Below are 21,716 nucleotides of genomic sequence, written 5' to 3'. Positions count from 1 at the left end.
GCAGAAGGAGTGGGACAGGCAGGATTTTAAACAATATTCTGCTAGAAGTGGGCAAAGTTACTGCAGTATTGCACAGGCATAGTCTGTAAAAAGTGAACAAAAGCTTACTTTCTAACACATAAGGGGTTAGTTACCAGGAAAAAAAATATGAGGTTGATGTCCTGGACCTGAACTATGTTTTATTCCATATAAATGCAAAACAAGAGTAATAGTGGGAGTGTTGTCTTTGAGAAACAATGTAAAACTGAAGTGTCAACGACTGGTTGTGTTCGTTTCTCGTGTAGCGTGCATATGAGTAGAGCATTAATTCCTGTGACCTCACTAGAACGTGGAACTAAATCCTCCAAATCCTTGTGCACATTGCTCTTTACTAAATGAGAACTTGCTGGTATCTACTTAGAAATGACAGTGTTTCACGACAACTTCAAGCAATTACATTGCAAATCGTAGTTTGTTAAGTACATTAGGATCAACTATGGTGAAAGGCGTGAGTAAATGTAAAGGTTTACTTTTACCGCAGAAGTTTTGAAAATTACACACTTTCCATTGCACAAGTAAAATTTTCTGCCAATTTATTCATATCTACCTAAGAGAAAAGAGATGGCTAAGAGAAACTTGAAGGATAAAGTTTTTTTCAGGACATTTGCAAAACAGAAGCAATTGAAATTTTTATCTTCTACAGAATCTCATAACTCTTGATTTTTTAAAATGGAAAGTACAAGTCATCTTCTCTGGGCTGACAGGAAACACTGTTGGGCTCACTTCTATGATGCATTTCTAACCTCAGTACGGTTTTTTAAATTAAAATGATTGGTTGAGATTATCAGAATTATTGTATTGGTAATTAATCTGGAATTCAAGTTTCGAAAGTACCTCGTGAGCCTGATCATTGTGATCAGTGATGTTTTTGTTTTCACTTCCTCACATAGGCTGTGACAGATAAAATTGCACCTTTAAACTGTTACATGTGTGGTGCTCTGGCAAAAACCAGACACGCTGCAGAAATTTCTGGAAATGTGGCAGCTCTGTTACTGAAGGCCACCCGAAGTTGACTAGTGGAAATGCTGGTTCTGGTAATGGCGTTGAGAGCTAGAATCTCCTTCAATTGGGAGTGAATCTAATTCAGTTCTTTCTTTTCCTAACAAATGAAGCTGAATTTTTTTTTTTAAGATTGTTAATGACACTACTGCAAATCTGCACATCTTGATTTATATTCCCAAATTCAGAAACTGAATTTGGTTCTGCCCACACTTTGTTTCAGCAGCGTGTGACTGTCATGACGATAAACATAGCATAGAAATACTGAAAAAACAGTGGGGGCCTGGGGATCACTATGAATGTTGTGAGAATCACTGAAATTGTTTCTGTCCTGTTGCTTTCAGGGAGAATCAGCAGCGGTTACAAGACGACTTAGCAGAGATGATAACTAAGACTCTTCAGAAACGGGAAATCGAAGGGTTCAAGAAGCAAGAGCTTTCACGGGTACCCAGCTACCGAACAGGTACCCTAGAATACCTGCAACTGGCCAGCACAGATAATTCTGCCACATATCTTTAAAACCAGTATGGTTAGTATGGCTTAAAAAGCTGCAGCAAATCTATGCACACTCTCCCGTGTATTTTAGGTAAAGGCTGTAGTTTTATATTCTCAGGTAGAGGGGAAGGAAATTACCCTTTCAGGCATCCTTTCTAACATCTGACCTGTAAGCAGTAATTCAAACCTCTCTTCACCGTCATGTCCAAATCGTCTGATGACTTCAGAAGGACGCATGCAGTCTGATTTGAGGGAAAAGAAAATACCTACCACTTGAGACTGGAAGATAGCTTTTCTGTTTTGTTTTGTTTTATTTTTTTTAAATGTGATAGGCTGTTCAATAATCTGCTTCTGAAAATATTCATAGTAAAGCCTTAATTTGTCATGATTTTTAAATGTTGTGCTTAATTTGTAATTTTTATTTGGAAAAAAAGATTTGTTATACTATATTTGAAAATAACATTAAAAATATTGATAAGTCTGGGATATTTTGGCATTTTGCTTCTTCTGTAGTTTTGCCCAGTGTCTGCAGTGTTTTGCTTAATTAAATTGACTTTGCTCAAGAGATAGCACTTCCATTATTTATCTTTAGAGATTACTCCAAAACTTGTATGATTACTAAAGCTTATCTGAATCTCTTGGGCCTGCAAAATGAAACTGGAAATCTTGCAAAAACAGACCCTTTCATATCTTTTCTCTACTTCTGCTTCTGCCTTCAGATCAGAAGTGCAACAGAAATGAAGAAAACAACTTATGTCAATTTCTTAAACCTCAGAAACTTTCAATTCAGCTTTTGAATGAAGTTTCACAACCAGGCAGAACTCAGATTTTACTGAGTTGACTCACTCATTAACTGACATCGCAACATTTATATTAATAATCACCTTTAAAAAGCAACCAAAGCACAGGGGGGCACCTATAAAAGAAAACCACCTTTCAACTGAAAAACTAAGAACTAGTGAGCAAAATTTTTGCAAATGCCTTTTGTGTGTCGGTGGTTTTCAAATCTTGTCAGTGGACCACAGCTTTTAGGAAGTTCTCAGAGCTGCTTCTTTCACAATTGTCAAATACTGGTTAGGATTCAGACTTAATCCTAACTTAAAACTTGGTGCTTAAGTTATCCCCAAATCATTCCTTTATGGTTTTGAACAGCATTTTTGTCATTTTTGTCCAAGTAAACGCCCTAAAAATGACAAAAAATAGCAAGCCTGTCTCCTGCATTTCTTCTTTGTTAACCTAAACTAGAATTTTAAAAGAAGGAACAATATAGATGTAAATAGATAGGCCTGAAGTGTAAAGAGTCCTGGAAAAACTAAACCAGGAGCTGCTGCAGGACTTAACAATGTTGCCCATATAACCTAAATTCTTACACCCCGGAACAGGATATAGACAGAAAGAGCAGATAGCATGTAACCAACAGACATAGTTTCCAGATGATAGGAAACCAATTTTAAACTTGGTCTCACACGAATACACACAATAATTTTTTATGTTGGTGCCAGACCACCCTAATGGAAGTGTTCATTGGGATGAGGACAGAAAAAATGACTGGTATTCTAAAACTGATTTGGTTTAAAAGGAGTATAAAGTACAGTAAGAAAGTATAAAGTCAGCATGTCTGCTATTTCCTGCCCCTCAAGGGACTTATCAACACTCTTCATCTCTATATCTGCATTCTCTGGTGCAAGCGCTGCACTGTAGTGCTACCTGCCGTGACAAGTGTTGGACTCCTCAAGACTGAAGAAGCCCATTACTTTAAGCAGAGCTGCTCTGCTGTTTGAAGTGACTTGAGTCCATTTTTAAAGAGGAATTTTATGGGCTCCATCCTTGACACCTCTGAGATATGATTTATTTTAGAACAAATATCTGCTGACACTGATTGAGACAATTAATTTAGTTTGTTTTTGGTTTGCAGTGGTCCTTCTCCTTCCTGCACTCTTCAGATCATGATTTTTGTTTAATTCCTTGGAGGTAAATAGTTACCTTAGTAATGAGTCGATTGATCCATCTTCTGGCATGTTGGCTTTCAACATGATTCTGCCCCTTTGCATTTCGATTACCCATGCATCACAACAAATTCATTTTTGACTAATCTTTTCAAAAACTTGTACCTGCTTTCTGCTCTGAATCTGTCCAGTTTCAAGGTCTTACCACTGCCTCCTGTTATTATCCATTAGATCAAAGGGCTCTCTACCATTAGAAGTCTGTCACTGAAGTTCCAGTCACAGAGCTCTCCATTTTTTTTTTCTAAACAGTGATAAATTATATTAAAAATCTAATGTGAGATGTGGTTTTGCCCTCCAAATGGAGAGGATTTTGGCTGCACCTTCACCTGTTCATTTGAACTTACCTCACATAAATCTGTGAATCCCTGGGTTGGGAGCAGTTGGAAGTAAATGGTTCCAAACACACAGGAGTTTTATAGCCATGGTCACATGTATACTCCCCCTCCTTTTCTCCATCTTTGTGTTCTCAAGCATCTGCACAGCCTTCCTGGTTTAGCACTGCTTATTTGCATTTCCTATCCAAAGTTGCATGTGCCTCTAATTCCCGACCATGCCCATCACATGTACACAGAGATTTTTTTTTTTTAAATACTCATTTTCTGTGGTAGTCCTACAGGAGGAATCCTATGGAAAGTATTATTTGATATTTTAATTCACCAGTACGGGCAAATTGAGAGTAGCATCTAACAGAGGTGAATTTTTCATTTGGAAAAGCATTTTTCATAAATGAAGTATCAGGAAAATACACCTCAGGCAAACACAACACTGACATTAAGACTTATTCTTTACTGGAGAGGCAAAAAAAGAAGAAGAAAAAGAAGAAGAAAAAAGTAACACCACTGGTCCTAGCCTTATCTAGTAAAAGTAGCCCAGAGCAAAAAAGCAATGGGAACAGAATGATTCTTATAGCCGGTAATGGTGTGATAGTGCTGTTATCCTGGGCACGAAGCCAAGACTTGCTGTTTCGCCTGAACTGGTGGGTGTGTGACCTTGTTACACGAGGCTATTGCACGAACCCAGTATCAAATTTGAACAGTATTAAACAATCAGCAAAATAGAAAGCCCTAATAATGGCTGCTTTAGGACACCAGAGGAATATCCAACGCTGGGGGGAAGGAGGGGAGGGCCACATTTGAGATAATCTAAGTCACAGGGGCAGAGAAAGGGCAAACAGGAAATAACCCATATCTGTAAATGTTAGAAAAAGGGTTGCGCCTCAGTTTTGTTTTTTCCTGAGACACGTGCAGCGGTCGCGGTCATTTTTTTCAAGAGGGCCAGAAGCTGCTCTTCAGCTGCTGGTGACCCGCAGCTTGACAAGACACCACCCAACTCTTGTTAACTCTTGGGTTGCTTTATCGCGACCTTTCCTGGCAGCCCCTTCCCCGCTGTGTGCAGCGACTCCGGCAAGGCAGGACGGAGGGAGGGAGGGAAGCCGCCGGCTTGCTCTCCCTGCTGCCGCCGGACACGCGAGCAACGCCGAGACGAGGCCGCGCCTGGACCCCGCGGGGAGCCCCGACCTCCCCCCGGACCCTCGGGAAGCTTAAAACAAGGGCGGGGGCCGGGGCTCGCCGCCCGCTTTGGCCTTTCGCCTTCCCCTCTCCTCGGCGCGGCAGGCAACGTGCGGCGGCCTCGGGAACACGCGCCGCGCCGCCGCTGAGGCGAGGCGAGGCGAGGCGGGGCGGGGCGGGGCCAGCCGCAACGGCCGCCGCGCCCAACGGCCGCCGCGCCCCTCGGCGAAGGGGGAAGGTGGGGGGCTGGCTCGGGGCGGCCGCTGCCTGCCCAGAGCCGGAGGGGAGCGGAGCGGATGGAGGGGGCGGCGTGCGGGCAGCCCTCACCCCAGCAGGGCCGCCCCAGGCTCTGGGCGCCAGGACCGGGGCGGGCGGTGGAGAGGAGGCGGGGGCAGCGGCGAGACCTGCCCTGAGCGAGCGAAGGAAACTTCTTAAAGTCCCGCCGCCTCCCGGCGCCCGCAGGAGACGCGGGGGAGCAGCATGGCCCGGCTCGGCGGCGCTGCCGTGTGCTGCTGCTGCTGGGCGCTCGTCCTGCTGTGGGCGGCGGCGGGGGGCCGAGCAGGTGAGGCGGTGGCGGGCGGCGGCGGGGCCTGGCCCCAGGGCTCCTTGGGCGGGCGGAGGAGAGGCTGGCGGCTGCCGCCGGCTCTGGAGCAGCCGGGAGCGGAGCCCGGCGCCGGGCTGCCTGCCGCTCCCCAGGCTCCGCGGCGCGGCCAGCCTGGGCTCGCTGCGGGCTCCGTGCACCGGCCCCGGCGGCGTCTCGCTGGTGTGCGTCTGCCCGTCTCCTTTGGGCGTGCGGCACCCCCCCCCGCCCTCCCCAAACCCATCGGGTCCCCTTGGTAATCGGTGGGGGCTCGGCCCCTGAGAGTGGTTAACCTCCACCCTGGGGCCCGGGAGCAGGGACAGAGCTGCCCCCCAGACCCCTTCACGCCCTGCGGGCTGTGGCAGGCGTGTCAGGAGGTGCCGGTGCTCGTGTTGTATTAACACATGCTTCCCAAACGCTGCCTCTCGGGTTCCCGAAATGGGTCAGGAGAAACAAACTTCGAATTAAGCAAATGGGGAAACAGCCTCTGGCTCCCAGTGGCGCTTATCTTTACACGTGTTGTACAGAATGCTTCTTTTTGGTGCTGTGGCCTACAGCGGGCTGCCACTTACATCCTTAAAAAAGTTTAAAGGTAGCTTGTGGATATAAATAATTGTTTTTGTTTCAGAGCTCATACCCGTGCATGGATACGAATCCCATCTGGTGTTTTGTGATGAGATAAACTTACGTTGCCATTAAAGTAATTAATTTACCCATATCTGCCTAATTTAAAAAAACTGAGGTTGTTTTCTGTGGTGCAAACACCACTTCATGCTAATTTTCTGCTCAGAGTTGCTTTTTGTCTTGTATTTGCATACTGCAATATTTTCAGCTGAAGCTGTAAGGCTACAATTAAGCTAATTCAGTAACTGAAACTTCCATAACACTTGCAAGCTTCCTCTGTTGGCTGCTATAGTTTTTCTGTCTCTTTGGGTTTTTTTTTTTTCTTGAGCTCTATCTTTATATTGTTGTAACTGCTATGATTTCAGAGTCAACATTTGGATATGAACAGATTTTTTTGCAAATGCCATAATGGCATATTTTTTGTAGGCTTCACAACTTAGTGTAGAATCTTGGCTTCCTGCTAAAGTATTCAGGTTTCACCTGATTTGTTTGAGGAAACCTCCCAGATGTGGGCAAATACTGTGGAGTCTAACCATGTGCTAGAAGGCATGCCAGCAAGGTGCAGACACTACATTTTTTTTCTCATTTAGAAGTATGAAATGAGCTGTGCAGCAATAGGAAGGATGGGGGAAAGAGTTACTAAAGGAGAACATTTAAGAGACGCTGAGTGTTGTGGAGTATGTGCAAGTGAAGCTGTCTCAGTGGAAAATCGGTAAAGGCTAGGGATGGAGAGGAGGCAAGCAGAGCAGATACTGTTTGCATTGACAGCATTGTCTAATAGACTATGCAGAAATGGTGAGGCAGTTGAGGAGCAAATCTCACCAGGAAAACTTCGCCCTCTCTTGCTGCCTTCAATGAACTCTGAAGATCTTAAGGGCTAGTTCCACTGCTCATCTTCTAGGAAACTCTAAAGTTAATGCATTAATGGCTACAGGACAAAGGAAAAAATCAGGCAATTGTTACTTCAATGTTTTCAGAACACAGCAGGCATCTCATCTTCTGGACAGTACTACCTTATCTTGGAGACTCACTTTTCGAATCTTACCTGAGTTGGCAGAAGCTTTTATTTCTATGTTAGCAGGACTGAAAGAAGAGTCACCCATGAAGCAAGCATAGAAAGGGAAAGGAATTTTGAGATATGCAGTAGTTTCAGCTAATGTCTGGCTGACTTTTTTTTTTTTTTTTAACATCACAATGGAAGTTTTGGTAGAAAACTATTAAGTAGCAAATAGAAATGCTGTTAGGCTATTTAATGGAGTGAATTTAGCCCTCAAAATTGTGAATTGTCAAAATATATATATTTTTAAGTTGGCTTCTTATGCTCTAGCTATTCTACAGCATTTCAGATGCCTTGAAGATGCTTCATCATACAGTTTGGAAACTGTAGAGAATGTTCTCTGGTAAAAATCACTTAAATTTAGGAACTAGGAGATGAGTGAAACTATGAAGCTGTTATTTTTGTCTTCTCTTGATGACTCATCCTAGGGACCTGAAATTGTTTTGACAAGTTTTCTGTACAAGCTAAGCTTTCCATGTGAAGTATCCTTGTAAGTATCCAATTGAACATGAAAGCCTTGAAGACTCAAACTCTTAATTCATAGTTCATGCAGTCGAATATTGCTTCTCTCTCTCTCTCTCTCTCTCTCTCTCTCTCTCTCTCCTGAAAGCACAAATCAGGGGATTAGACTTCAAATAATGACAGGCCTGTTAGAGGCGAATTGAAAAATTACTTAAACCTTAAATGTATGAGGAAATAGGATAAATTAAGGCCAATAGAATAGAAAGCTCAAATAGCTTATATTCAAGCAGAACAAGAAAGCATTGACTACTTTAATTGAAAATTACTGGGTTTCATGTTAAGTTCTTGTGTGGTTTAAATTAATTTCTAAAGAAAACCTCAAGTAATTAACAATTATTTTGTAATGAATTTCAGTCATAGCTGTATTTTGAAATCTCAGTTGTACTTTAGAGGTATACAACCTTTCTAAAAGGTTACAGGGATGATGCTAAAATTTTCTTTAGGACATTCCATATCAAGCTACAAAAAAAATAGGACATTCCATATCAAGCTACAAAACTGAGCAGAAATGCCAGATGCTGCTTGTTGTGCCTGACCTGAAATATTTAACGGGTGCATCCTACTAATATTAATTAACTACTGAACATTAGTTCTGGGAGAGGGTATACTAGATATGAGAGATGTGCAACTTTGTGCTAACTTTTTGTGGTTTCTAAGTTGTGCAAAACTAGTTTTTGGTGAAAGGGAAAAGGGATAGTTTCCTTTTTTAACAGAAAGTGCATAGGTAGACTCTGCCAACTTAATACTTATATTTTAAAATATTTATCTATAGTTTTTCAAAGGTGAAGAGTTTTTTTTTTTTTTAAATATAACTAAAAATTACAAGGTAAGAAATCCCACTGGATTCCTGTTCTTAAATGCTGTTCACTCTAATTTAGCTTGTCACTCTAAGTTATGTCATTGTGAAGCCTGAAATGCATAAAATGATTGAAGATATTCCCAGGGCTACATTGCTCATCAATTGATTTTATTTCTAATACTAAGGAAAAGTGCAAATATTAGTTCCTACCCCCAACCTTGTAGCCCCTTCCTTTGTAAGGAAAAGGGAGTTCTGTTAATTTCTAAATGGAAAGTCCAGTAACCTGTCTAGATGTATGTATGCTTTTTGTTTATTTTTAATAAACAACTTAGGCTGGAAAAGCAGCTGTTATGTATTGCCAAAAGAATTTTACCAATCTTAAGGCATGTCAGGTATTACTTTTGCAGTTGTAACATATCCACTAAATATAGGTGATACGTATCAAAAGTTACCTTTGTTAAATGCTATTGAGCCTTCTCTCTGTATTTCTTCTCTTTTTTTCTGTTGTCTTCCATCTCTTCTATTTTCTCACTACAAGTTGCTACTACTTTTTTGATGTCCTCCTCAGCATCTGCTTTCTTTGTTTCATCTTTCCTCAGTCCCACTCAGTATTTCCTTTAATTATTTTCTCTAGCTCCTAACAAATTTGTGTATATTTCTACTCTCCCTCTGCCACCAAGTAAAAGACAAGCCCTATTTCTAACGTACCCTGCCAACTCCTGTACCCAGACAAAAATGGCAGAGAAAAGATTTGGCATTTCAGCCTGAAAATCAAAGGGACCACCACTACCTCCCAGCCACAGCTGCGATATCTTCATGTTTCTGTTATTAAGGGTATAATCTTGGCAAAAAACAGCTACTCCTCAGTTGTTGAAGGAATTCTAGCACTCTCCCAACTGTGGCACTATTCGTGGATTTTTATTTGGTGGATGCGTTGAAGTATCTTCACTAGCATTAGGCAATTTGCAGAAAGGCTCCTCTTAGTCCCTGCTAACAGCTGGGAAGGGGAAGAAGCATGTATTTATTTACACACTTGTTTATCATTGCACTTCTACTCTATTTTTTGTCTCCCACCCTAAGTGTTTTGGTGGCTGTGGTGGAACTATGTCTCCAGTCCTATAAGAGTCTCCTGACTTGCTGGTTGCAGTGGGGGGGGGGGGGGGGGGGAAGGGTGAATCCACTGACCTACCCTGTCCCCAGGGGGCTGAGTCATTCCTTGCAGTAAGTAGTTCCAGTGTCTGCTTCTGTTTGTTACTTGGGTCATTCCAAGCAATATTGGTGTGGAAACTCCACAATTTATTTTTGCTGTCTTTGCTGCACTTTGGAGTCCTGAGAGCAGGTAATAGGCTAAGATATTTGTCAGCGTTTGCTCTACTACACCCTGGAAAATTTAATTTAGCAGTGATAACCAGAATGATCTGTAGATTCATGGAGATGTTGCATTTGATTCATGTGTAAGAGGTTACCATCGCAACTACTGGGAGAAGAGTTCCTGGGGTCTCTGCCTCACCCTCAAAATGAGTATAAAAATACCAGCATTACTTTCCCAGGAAGAGGCTCCTGTTCTTGCAGAACATGTGTGGGGTTTTGAGTAATATGTGGATGCTTCTTAGATATCTATATTCCACTATATATTTTGATTGTGGACGATTTTCTTGCTAAAGGTCGTGCTGTTAGTTTAGAAGAACGGGGATTAAAATTCCAACAAACTAGATGACAAGAAATGCTTGAATTACGTTGTAGTATTAAGCTTGCTTAGGTGTATATGGGCTGTAAAGCTTGTGGCTTTAACTCCAACTGGAGCAAGATAGTAATTATCTTTTAAAAAAAATAAGTCTGTTATGATTTTATATATAAAAACATAAATATGTATACCTTGAAATGATACCTACATATTTTGACACTTTCTGTCAGATCTGGGAAGGCTATAGGCCTAAATCTTTGAACCAGGTGAAATCAGGTGGTGAGTGGCTGAGTTACAAGGAACTTCAGTAATGGGAAATGATTTTTTTCCAAATAATGAAGAATATATTTGGGGGAGGGAAAAAGTAGTTGCTCTTGAGAGTTCACTTCAGTGAAATACACTTGATAAGGATTTCTGTTGAGAACGATCATGAAGAACATGTATATTTTTATTTAACAAGGAAAGAGCAAAAGAGTATGTTGCTGTAGCTCACAAACACCTTTTGGAGGGTGAAGAAGAAAGCCTTTCTTGTACGGTTCTTGGAAGCACGCAAGCACAGCTAAATATTGCCAGTGAAGGTAAAGCAGTGAAGTTGAGGGGAGAGAGGAAGAGTTGCTCTTGATGTGTGGAGATAGTTGAAGGGACAGTAAAGGAGGCTGTTACCACCCTCCAAGACTGTTGTGTGCTTGGGGATTCTGGAATTAGAAACGACTATAGCTATCATTTTTGAATGTAGATGTGAATTTCCCAGCTCTCCTTTTCTCCTCCATACTTGCTTCTCACGTCTGTCATGTGTCTCCTTGCAAGTTCACCATAATATTTAATGTTTTAATCTGGTGGATCAGTATCTGGCACTTGTTACCCTTTCCTGGGTGCAGGCCTCATTATAAAGCTGCATATATGGCATCTACATCTTTGCTTTTCCTTTAAATGCCTGTCTAGCTTCATGGCAAATTATTCCATACGTTCATACTTCCCCCTGTCTCCCATCCTTTTCCAGCCCGGGTCTTCCCCAGTTTAGTCTGCCATATAGTGAAGTTAAGGGCAGGGCAAACTATAAGTAATTTTAAAGTTTGTTCTGACTTATGAGAGCATCTCTGTATGTTTATGCCTTAGCAGAGGGAGGAGGGGGGGGGAGGAAAGAGAACCCCACAGCATGCCATTTTAGAGTACCTATGTTCAGGGTACTTGTCCTTCTTAATTCAGTCTATCTGGCACTAGGATCAGCCTTATTTAAAAAGGAAGCAACAGCTCTTTTGCTTAAGGTGGAAGAAAGTTTCTTTGGTATGCTTATTTGATCTGTGGGTACTAATAACAATAACTTGCTGCCCTAGTTCCTCTTGATTACTTCCCACCTCTTTGTTAGGTTGGAAGTGAGAGGAAGAGCATCATCTTTCTTGGAGCATCTCTTCTCTCTCTCTCTCTTTTTTTTTTTTTTAATGTTCTAACTCTTTTTACTCATTCCTCAACTGTCTTTGCAAGCAGAGCACACAGCCTGCCTTTCCTCTGCCCCCACAGTGGGCTTCTGGGTCAGAATCTACCTCCCCTTTTTAGTGCTGGACATGGCTGGTTGTGTTCTGTGCTGGACCCTCACACCACTTCTTCAAAGGATCTTACTTCCCGTGTAGTGAGCATTCCCTGTCCTCTTTGTGTTTGTTGTGAGCTTTAGTTTTGTAAGATGGCATTTGACTGTCCTCAGTGAGGACCCTTATCAGCCTGCTCTTCTTTCTATAGATGTTTAGTCTGAGCAGGTCCCATGTTAAGCCTTACCTTAAAGTAGCGGAGTTATTAAATGCAATACTTAAAGATCGTTAAGGAATCATGACAGAAAAATAAAGTTATGACTCTTGAACGGGTATCCAAAGTCTATCATGTCTCAGTCCTTTAAATAGCCTCAGTACCTGGCAAATGAGAAACATGTTTTTAAACACTGTGTTCCAAGTCCCTAGAATGATTTCCTTTCTAAATATAGATGCATGTTAATACTTCTATTATTATCCACAGAACTAGGAAAAATAAAGTTTTTCTTCAATACTAAAATTGTCCTAGCTATCACTTCTCATTACCTGTTCACAAGAAAAGTATCTCTAGTACATTATGAAGACTGACATAGTAGGAAACAGTTATTGCTATCCTTGCTGGAATGTCAGGAAGGAACAATTATCTGGATGTTGAATGACACAGAGCATTCAAGGGTCTAGTGAAATGGATTAAAACTGTCTAAAAGCAACTGAGTAACTGCTATGTCAAAAAGTGGTTAGGTGGAGAGAGTTTAGCTCTTAGAAAATAGTTTTACTTTTTTTCCCTCTGATTATGAGAAAAGGTTGAGAGAGCTGGGACTCTTCAGCCTGGAGAAGAGAAGACTGGGGGGGCGGGGGGGAGAGGGATGGATCTTAACAATATATTAAAAATATCTGAAGGAAGGTGTAAAGAGGGTGGGATCAGACTCTTTTCAGGGGTGGCCAGCAATAGGACAAGTGGCAATAGGCACAAACTGAGACACAGGAAGCTCTATCTGAACATGAGGAAAAACCCCTTTACTGTGAGGGTGACTGAGCGCTGGCGCAGGTTGCCCAGAGAGGTTGTGGAGTCTCCTTCCTTGGAGATACTCAAAAACAATCTGGACATGATCCTGGGCAATGTGCTCTAGATGACCCTGCTCGAGCAGGGGGGTTGGACTAGATGATCTCCAGAGGTCCATTCCAACCTCAGCCATTCTGTGACTCTGCAATTTTAGTCAAATACTTTGACTCTGATAAGTCTCTTTAATATTATATTTTAGAGTACTGACTCAAGTAGGTATGCTTAATTTGAAATCAGACTAGATGCTTGGCAAACATTCTACTTACAGCTTTGAAAAGAGCAATAGATAATATGCTGACGTTTTGTTGCTTTTCTTATGGTTCCGGTTATCATAGCATGTATTCTAAGATCATGAAGTATTCTGGATACTCGTGAAGTATCTTGTTATCTGCTTTGCAGCTGATATGCGCATAGTGCACAAGATTAATTTTTGTAGCAAATAGTAACCAAATTATATTTTTCTTGCTGTAAACTGGCAGCATCAGTTGCCACAAAGTGGAGAAGGGCCAGGGAAATAGAGCATTGCAGGTTTCTCAATAGTTGTACAATGTTTCTTTTGAGAAGTTAAGGGATAAGCTCATAATTCTGGGAACTCTGACTCACGACTTTTGAACTCGTCTCACTTGCAACACCATAGTAGTCTTTTGAGTTGTGAATTAGAGGTCTCTAGTCATTCAGCCTTCCCTAAGGTCAGACCTGGTTACATGAGATTTTTGAAAGCAGCTTCCCATTCTCTTTGTTATTGGACTTAACAAGAGCAAAACCTGACTAATTCAGAGTATATGTTTTAAAAGGCAGCCCAAGAAGAATTCTGGAGCAGTCTTGCGCCCACCTTCCTTTCTTCCCTATTCATTTAACACTCTTGTGATCTATTCTGTCCCTGTTTGGGTGATGCGTTCTGTGTCTTGTAAAGCATTGCAGTTCTGTGGTGCTTTTGCCTTTCAGCCTCTGATCCAGAAAGTTCTAGTGGTCCTCTTGGATAATGCCACCTTCAGAATTAGTTGCCCAGGAAGACAATTTAGAAAATGTTTGTAATCTTTTGAATCTTTAGCTGGAAAGCAAAGTTGACAGTAGCTATAATCCCTTTCAATTGCTAAGATATGCTGCCTTTTAATCTTATTTTCAATAAGATGTGTATAGATTTTCTTTTGGGCTGGGTGAGGGAAGACTTTTCTAAATTTTTTTGTCAAGACTCAGCTGTGTCAGCAGGCTGATACTGAAGGAGTTCTAACTAATTTCCTAAAGAGTAACATGAGAATATTTAGCTGTTGTCCTGGTGAAACTCCAGTTAGTTCTCATACCACTTTCCAGTATGTTAACATCAGTGTTACTATTAACGGTGGAACTAAGCATGATAGAAAGCAATTGAATTGATCTTTTAAACTTTGTCAAAATATTATCTTGGCATTTCAGTATTGGATGGGAAATACCTACTCGTGCTTCCCTGTAGAAAGCCTTACTTTTAATCTTGCGTTGTAGCAACTACTTTGTTACTTCTCAGTCTTTGGAAGGTCTGCAGATGAGACTTCCAAAAATGTGGTAGACCAACCCATTCAACTCTTGCATAAATCTACATATACAGCTACTTAATAACAGCTATTTAATGATGGTTGGGACTCTTGGAAACCTGAGTTTGAGGTACCAACCTGAAAATTGAAGTTTTCTGTACATATTGCAACTGATTTTCTGATCCCTTCAGTCTTCTGTGAGGCCCAGCACTGTCTAAGTGAAATGAAGTTCCTGTAATACTTGTTGCTTCGTCAGGTGTATTGCAAGATTAATTTCCCATTTTTGTTTGTTTATTTCCCTTGTCCCCTTCCCTCTTCCCCCTAGAAATGCACTACGCAACGGTGTACTGGAATAAAGCTGAGAAAACACTTCAGATCAAGAATACGTTGGACAGAAGTGGAGATGCCTATGGTTTCTACAACAACACTATACAGACAACAGGTTGGGGAGTTCTGGAGATCAGAGCAGGCTATGGTAGTCAGACCTTAAGCAATGAAGATATCATGTATGCATCTGGCTTTTTGGAAGGCTATCTCACAGCTCCGTAAGTAGCCTAGGAAGCAACTCAACTTGCAACACTTCAAGTGGGTTTCTCTACTATTTTTATCTTCTCCTTAATTCCTATCCACTTAAACTAACTATACATTTAGCAGTTGTGCGCTCCTCTTCTAATTATTAGCAAGTATGAAGTATAGCATCTTCATTACGGGATGAAAATGTGGTTTCTGCTCTGTGTACTCTCCTCCTCGTTCTGTAAGTTCCTTAACACCTTGGTGAGATAGATGAGTACTATATCTGTATTACCAACTAAATAATTTAATCATAGAATGTGCATATGTGTAATGAAGTGCATAAGCTCTGTGTTGAAAGTAGTTACAAAAGGGTAGCAGAAGGAATAGTTATTTCCCCGACCTATAGTTAGATGACTGACCAGCAACAGATGAGACACTTGAACGGTTCAGGGTGAGAGGTGTGGCTAGCAAAGGCTGCAGGACTTTCTAAGGAAGTGTTTGCTTGCTGTCCAGCAAACACTGTCCAGAAACTGCTAGGGAACAGAGATTAAAACCTCACAACATGATGTGAAGTTTAGTCTCTCTTGGACAAATTTAAAAATTGTACTGATAGGCCAGGAGACAGACTGGCCTTGGTCGAGAAGGTTCAATGTGCTCCTGAAAGCCCTTTGGAGAGGTGAGGGACTGATCTGTGGAAAACGGACAGCATTTTTGTGCTTGTTAACAGTAGAGTGTGTTGGGGGTGTGGTTTTTTTTTTGTTGTTGTTTTTAGCCATTCTTTTCTTGACAAAGTGAGGTGGCAGCATGGGACTAAAGATACTAACTAATGGGAAGTAGCTGGTGCTACAGCTAAGTACATGATGTGGCTTGGAGTTGAAGAGGCTCCATCTTTTCTTTTGTCAACTTAGTCACAGCAAAAGAAAAATTCCCAAGTTCTGATGCATGTCTGGGGAACAGCTGGAAGATGTTTTTGATAAATGCTGTGACATGAATCTTTGCTTCCTGAACACTGAAATACACTTCCATGGGGTGCATTGAACAGGCCAGCAAAGGGTAGTTGTATCTGCAACAGTTAGGTCAAATGTGGCTGCTGGACAAAATAATATTAACCTAATGAATGGTAAGACATTTTAAGATCAATTAATATTTACAGTTAGTTCTTTGATCATATAATGTGCTCAAGTGACTTCAGTAGAGTTTTCTGGAGACACAACTAGGTCTCGGGACAAGAATACTATAATATGAAGGAAATTCAATAAAGTAATATTTGTCAATAACAAAACACTTTCTTTGTGGCGGGGTGAGGAAGGAGGAATCTTAGAGTTCTGAGTGCACAGCATGTACTGTGCAAACAGAAAGGGAAAGGAAGTGCATATAAGATTGAGATATGTGCTATTTGATTTTTGGCATGAGATGTCAATATTATGCACTATTCAATCAGCTTATGTAAACTGTGTTTGAATCTGGTGGATGTTAGTATTACATCAGAATATTTTGTTACGATTGTGTGTTGTGCCACAGAGTTTCACTAAGGCCGAACCTAGATGCGTTCATCTCTAAGTGGTTAAGCTTAAGCTCTGTCATAGCATGGACTGAGCTCTAAGTAGTATAAGCCCAGTCAGATGGCAAATAATGTTCTAGTTGCAGCAAACATCTTCCTAGCTGTCTTTTTTTAAAAAAAAAACTTAAGTACTGAACCATTCCTTTAAACATGGATTGAATGTGGAAGAAGTATTTGCAAGTACTTTATCCCATATCCTAGTCTACTTGCAGATTTAGGGGAGGGAGTTTTTCCACAGGCACTAATTGAAATTTCACCTAAGTGATGGTGCTCACAAGTGACTGCTCAAGGCTTTCCTCTTCTCCAGGCAAGGTGCTTACCAAGGCTGTTTTCCAACCCTAGTTACTGCAGTGCTGTTAGCTCCAACACTGAGCAGCCCTTTGAGAGGTGGATATAGCAGAAATAACAATGAAAAGAGAACTGGAAAAATCTGAAAATGAAATTGAGGGTTTGGATTAATTAATTAAAAGGTTAGGAAAGCAGGTGTGAGACCAGGTTTTTAAGGAAGCTGGGGACCTCAACTGTTTTAAAGCAGTTTAAGTGTAAAAATGGGTTAAGATGTAGAAACAGAAATAGCCGAAGCCTTGCCTGCCTTTTTGAGAAAATCCACTGAGAAATCCTCTGACAGGGCAATAGTTGAAAATGGTTGCCATCACTAAAATGACTATCAAGTATACCATATCATATACCACTTGAATTTAGTTTTGGGCTATATCTTTGCCCCGGGAGCATATTCCTCACTGAGGGTTATGAATATCGGCCTTTATTGTCAGGTCTTGTAAAGTTATTTCAGATAAGAGGGCTTTTCTCTGAAGCTAAGAATGCCTACCTAAAATGCACTAATGAGCAGAGATGAATTTGTGATATGTTCCACTGATGCTTGAGAAGGAGGATCTTTTACTTCAGTATTTACCTGCAAGACCTTGGTGTGTCTTTCCTTATTCAATAAACTGCAAAAAGGCAGATCCTCTGTCACAGTGGGTTTGCAATTTGCTGAACCACAGGAGCAGTGAGAACTTGCTGCAACTTGCAGACTTTAAAAGTTTCCTCCCAAAACCCTGTTTCTCCTTCTCTCTTTAGCCTAGAGATTCAGAATCCTAATTAATGCCAAGGCAGATGTTCTTTTCCTGGGACAGTTGCACAAATCTTCCATATCAGTCTGGAAACAGTCTCTCTCAGGCTGCAGCCTCTATCCCCATCAAACTGCCTGGCATATTCAGCCTGTCTTCAGGGAAGCTCTTTAGCACCATCGAGACTTCTCTCATGAGAAGAAGTCTTTAAACGCTTTCAGTCTCCTTTTGCACACATCAGTGCCCACAGTAGCTGCACAGAGCTCAGCTTCCCTTTTTGAGGGCTATCCCGTCCTGGTAACGGCAGGGAAGAGTATAACAATCTGTTCTAGCGTGCTGAAAGCTTTACTTGCATCAACAACCACTCCCTATCAAACACTGAGCTTCAGGAATACTGTCTAAATTGACTGGCATGCTCCATTTCACTAAGGAACACGTAGATCCTATCTAGTTTTCATCATGAAAATCTTTTCAAAGCAGCAAGTTCAGGAGCTGTTCTGCTACATTTTATTGCATAGGCTAAGGAAAGGAGGTATCCTGCTATGCTTTTTTTTTTAACTACTTTAACTTCCATGAAACAAAGTATTCCACAGACAAAATAAAACTAATACTTCCCTTCCCTTTGGAAGGGCATTAATTTATTTCTGCCTAATTCCGTGTCAGTACATTCAAAGCTCTGCTGATTTGACAAAACAAACGACAAAAACAAAATGCTCATACCCCTTTCATTTTAAAGGATCTCATCCACAGCTCGTGTAGCTTAGTGGCACAGGCTCAAGGGAATAGGAGGAAGATGAGAAAGGAAGGGAGACTAGGAGCAGGGGGAAGAAAGTAGTATGTTTCCATGATTTCTTTTGGGTTTCCAAACTTGGAGTGATGATCTCATCTGAGCTCTTTGTTATTTTTTAAAAAAACTATATATATATACACGTTGTAGTGCATCTGAATAAAAGAGGTGTGTAACATTTCTTCCTTGGGGGATAACAGAGCCGCTTTTGGCCCAAACCAGGAATTCTTGCTTCGTACGCTATTTTTAAAGAGGGGAGGGGGGGGAATTGCTCCAAACTTTCAAAAGTGAAAGAACTTAGTTAAGATGTCTATGCCCTTGTTTGGGCAACTAAAACAAATGCGCTGTCATGAGTGTATTTGGTCATCTTTTGGCTCTTTGAGTTAACTGTCACAACTGCTAGCCTGCATATCCTTACTGAGATGGGATTATATGGTTCTCCACTGTGGGACCCCATGTCTGTGGCTGCGCCGCCATGCAGCATGGCTTCAAGGGTGGATGTGGAGTGAAAACAAACGCTGGACGTTATGTGCCTGTACTGTATGAGGACCACGAAGGCTGGCTCTGGCACAGCCCCTGAGAGGAAGACATTAGGTATGTCTAGTAACTGAGGTCCCCATTAATGAATTGTTAACCTGTAGCCCAGACAACTCCGGGGTCTCCAGCTGTCTCGCTTCCATTTGTGGCAATGACTTCATGAAGGAGAAATGACCAAAGGTATTTCCTTGAAGAAATCCTAGAGTCCTGCTAGGAAGAGCTCTGATCTCATGTATGCCATGGACACAGGGATATTTTGGAAGCCTGAACTGAAGTTGAAGTGCAGGTTTCTGTACAGGCTGCCTGGCTAGCAGGAGCTCCAGGGCAAGGTTGCTTGCAATTCAGAGACTTCCAGGAATGTTCAGCTAGCTCAGGCCTTGCATTTCACTTATGGTATGAAGAAAGGTTTCTAGACACTGCTGGGCCTCTTGATGTAAGCACGAGAGTAACAAAACAGCTCTCTTAAAAGGTAAGATTTGTTCTTGGTAGGAAACCTAGCCCAATGCAAGACAAATGAATTTAAAAAACAAACAAAAAACACTGGGACTGTTTTATCTCAGATTGCTGGAAAGAATTAATCTCAACTCTAGCTTTATAGGTCTGTGGTGTAAAAAATCAACAGCTGAGCTAGTCAGACCCTTCTACGAGTCAGGGTAGGAACACAGGCATTTCTGGAGCGTGATTCATCTCTGCAGTGTAGACACCTGATTCAGATAGTAACTATCTGTTTTGTAAACATATATAGTTAGGGGTGGGATAAATCCCATTCCTAAGGTCTGGAGATCCAGACAACAGTTTGTTCTGACTGTAGTCTCTCACCTCTCCAGAAGGACCAGTCCTATTATCCAGCCAAAGTTGCTAGCCCTGGTGTTCTTGGATTTGAATTCTCTTCCCCCACTACAGAGAAGTGTCATTGAGGCCTCATTTCATTTGGTCAATGGCAGGGCATGTACAGATCTATGACATTAAGCACATAATTTTAATCAGTTCCAACTGGGACATGCCAGGTGCCTAAGAGCAGGATTTAAATTTGAAGCATCATTAACTGTACTCACCCCAGCGCCCCCCCCCCCCCAAATGACCTCAGCTGACCGGAGTTCTGTCATGCTTCTCTCTAATTTGAAGAAGCAGAGCTCTGCTTTACTGTTTTTGTACTTTAAATTCTTGTCCCGGCTTTGTAATTGCCTTGTGTTTGGTCTTAGAGTTGCAAAGCCTTACCTTACTGTAATGATCCACTTTACTTCAGAGGATAATACCCTTATGAAACATGCAAGCAATACACACAGAAGCTTTGTTAAAGGGAAAAAAAAAAAAAAAACACAGGGCGTTTAGGGGAAAAAGCTCAGTAACCTTGGGCATTTAAAAGGAAAAATGATTTGTCAGCATTGTCTTTCCTCTGTCAGTGTGATGCATTAAAGAAGTTGATTTCAGTCCCCTGATTGTGAATTAACCCAGTCCCTACATCAGTCATCACTGAAAAGTACCACTAGTGGTACATCTGCCTTGTGTTGCATACCCTTTGAGTGCACCAAAGGGAGAGAGTAGAGCTGATGATTGAATCTAGAAGTCTGATCATTGCCTTGGCCCAGGCGGTGATTATAGTAATATCCTGAGTGTTTTTATCCTCCTCGTTTGGCTCTCATCCATAAAAGACCATTTCGTGCTACTTATTCCCCATTTCTAGTCCCATCAGAGCTCTGACTTGTAGTGTGGAGCATGTTACATGATAACTTACTTCTAAAATTGCTTGAGAATGTTACTTGTCGAATTCCCTGTGACTGCAATTGTGCAGGATATTGATCAACTTCTTCAACTTTCTTACCTTCTTCAAGAAGTGTTATGATCGTGGCATGTAGTCTTTTGTTAAATGGGATGAGGATAGGAAACTCGGAAACTAAAATTAATACTATGACTGCAGTTTCATGACAGGTGTAATGGTGTGCAGCTGCTGAAGATTTTGCTTCTCCCTCTACAGATCCTGTCCCTCTCTACAGGTCCTACCCCCTCACTTGCAGCTACCCTGGCACTGATCCGGCCCTTTTGTGCATTGATTAACTCACTAACCTAGCAGAAAGCTGCCTTCATGCACCGGCTCTGGTGCTTATCTGCTACATGATAACCCAATTCAAACTGCAAACTTGCCAGAAAAATAGTTCACTTTCTTGCTGTGTTAATGTTTCGCCTGAATGTTGTGCAGGCCGTTTAGATTTTGTAGTCGGAGGGGTGCTGGAGCTGACATATGAAGCAGTGGCACCACACAGCCAACTGGTACCTAATCATCGGGAACAAGGGAAGGACTGAAAGAGAAGGGAAGGAGGTCAACAGTTCAGTATCTTTTAATTCCCAGCAAACTGCTCAGTCATCTCTGCTATAGTCTTTAATTATGCCTGAAGAGAAACTGTGAACAATAGCTCCTGTCTATACCCCTCCTAGAGGAAGCTGCCCTCATGGGTGTTAATGCAAGGAATTCTGTCTTGCTGGCATGTGCTTTCCTTGAGACAAGTATCCGTTTCTCAGTTCTGCTTTTTCTCTCTCAGCGCTTGGTAGGAGATATTTTTACTGATGACCGATGTAGTTCTACCAGCTCCAGACCTCAGCAAAATAATTGCCTGCTGACTTCCACCTAGAACTAAACAACCTGCCCCCTCCTCCCCATCCTTTTTTGTAGTTTTAGTGGCTCAGAACACCTTGGTTCAACTTAAGCCAGATTAAGAAATTTGATAGGAGAAAAATTAGCAGGAGAAGACCCCAAAGTTCTACTTTGGCTTGATCCAGACAATTTCATTTGACCTAAAGTAGAAGGGTGTTTTTAACTTTCTCCTGAGTTCTTTTTGAAGATTGATT

The 21,716-nt window shown here is 41.6% G+C and overlaps 2 protein-coding genes across 2 annotated transcripts in view; both read left to right on the top strand.

Annotated features, from left to right (window-relative positions):
- GUCY2C (guanylate cyclase 2C) overlaps positions 1-2,718 on the top strand; it is a 48,694-nt gene extending 45,976 nt beyond the window's left edge. The window contains exon 27 of the mRNA XM_009665300.2: positions 1,383-2,718. Within this exon, the coding sequence (XP_009663595.1) occupies positions 1,383-1,557 (175 nt within the window). The 3' untranslated portion in view covers positions 1,558-2,718. The remainder of the gene's footprint in view (positions 1-1,382) is intronic.
- Positions 2,719-5,274: 2,556 nt separating this feature from the next.
- The window catches only part of PLBD1 (phospholipase B domain containing 1), a 42,088-nt gene continuing 25,646 nt past the window's right edge, over positions 5,275-21,716 (top strand). The window contains exons 1-2 of the mRNA XM_068940178.1: positions 5,275-5,609; positions 14,730-14,949. Of these exons, the coding sequence (XP_068796279.1) occupies positions 5,528-5,609; positions 14,730-14,949 (302 nt within the window). The 5' untranslated portion in view covers positions 5,275-5,527. The remainder of the gene's footprint in view (positions 5,610-14,729; positions 14,950-21,716) is intronic.

The sequence above is a fragment of the Struthio camelus genome, chromosome 1, assembly GCF_040807025.1.
Source record: "Struthio camelus isolate bStrCam1 chromosome 1, bStrCam1.hap1, whole genome shotgun sequence".
In the NCBI taxonomy this organism is placed as follows: Eukaryota; Metazoa; Chordata; class Aves; order Struthioniformes; family Struthionidae; genus Struthio; species Struthio camelus.
This window is presented reverse-complemented; position numbering and strand designations above follow the sequence as displayed.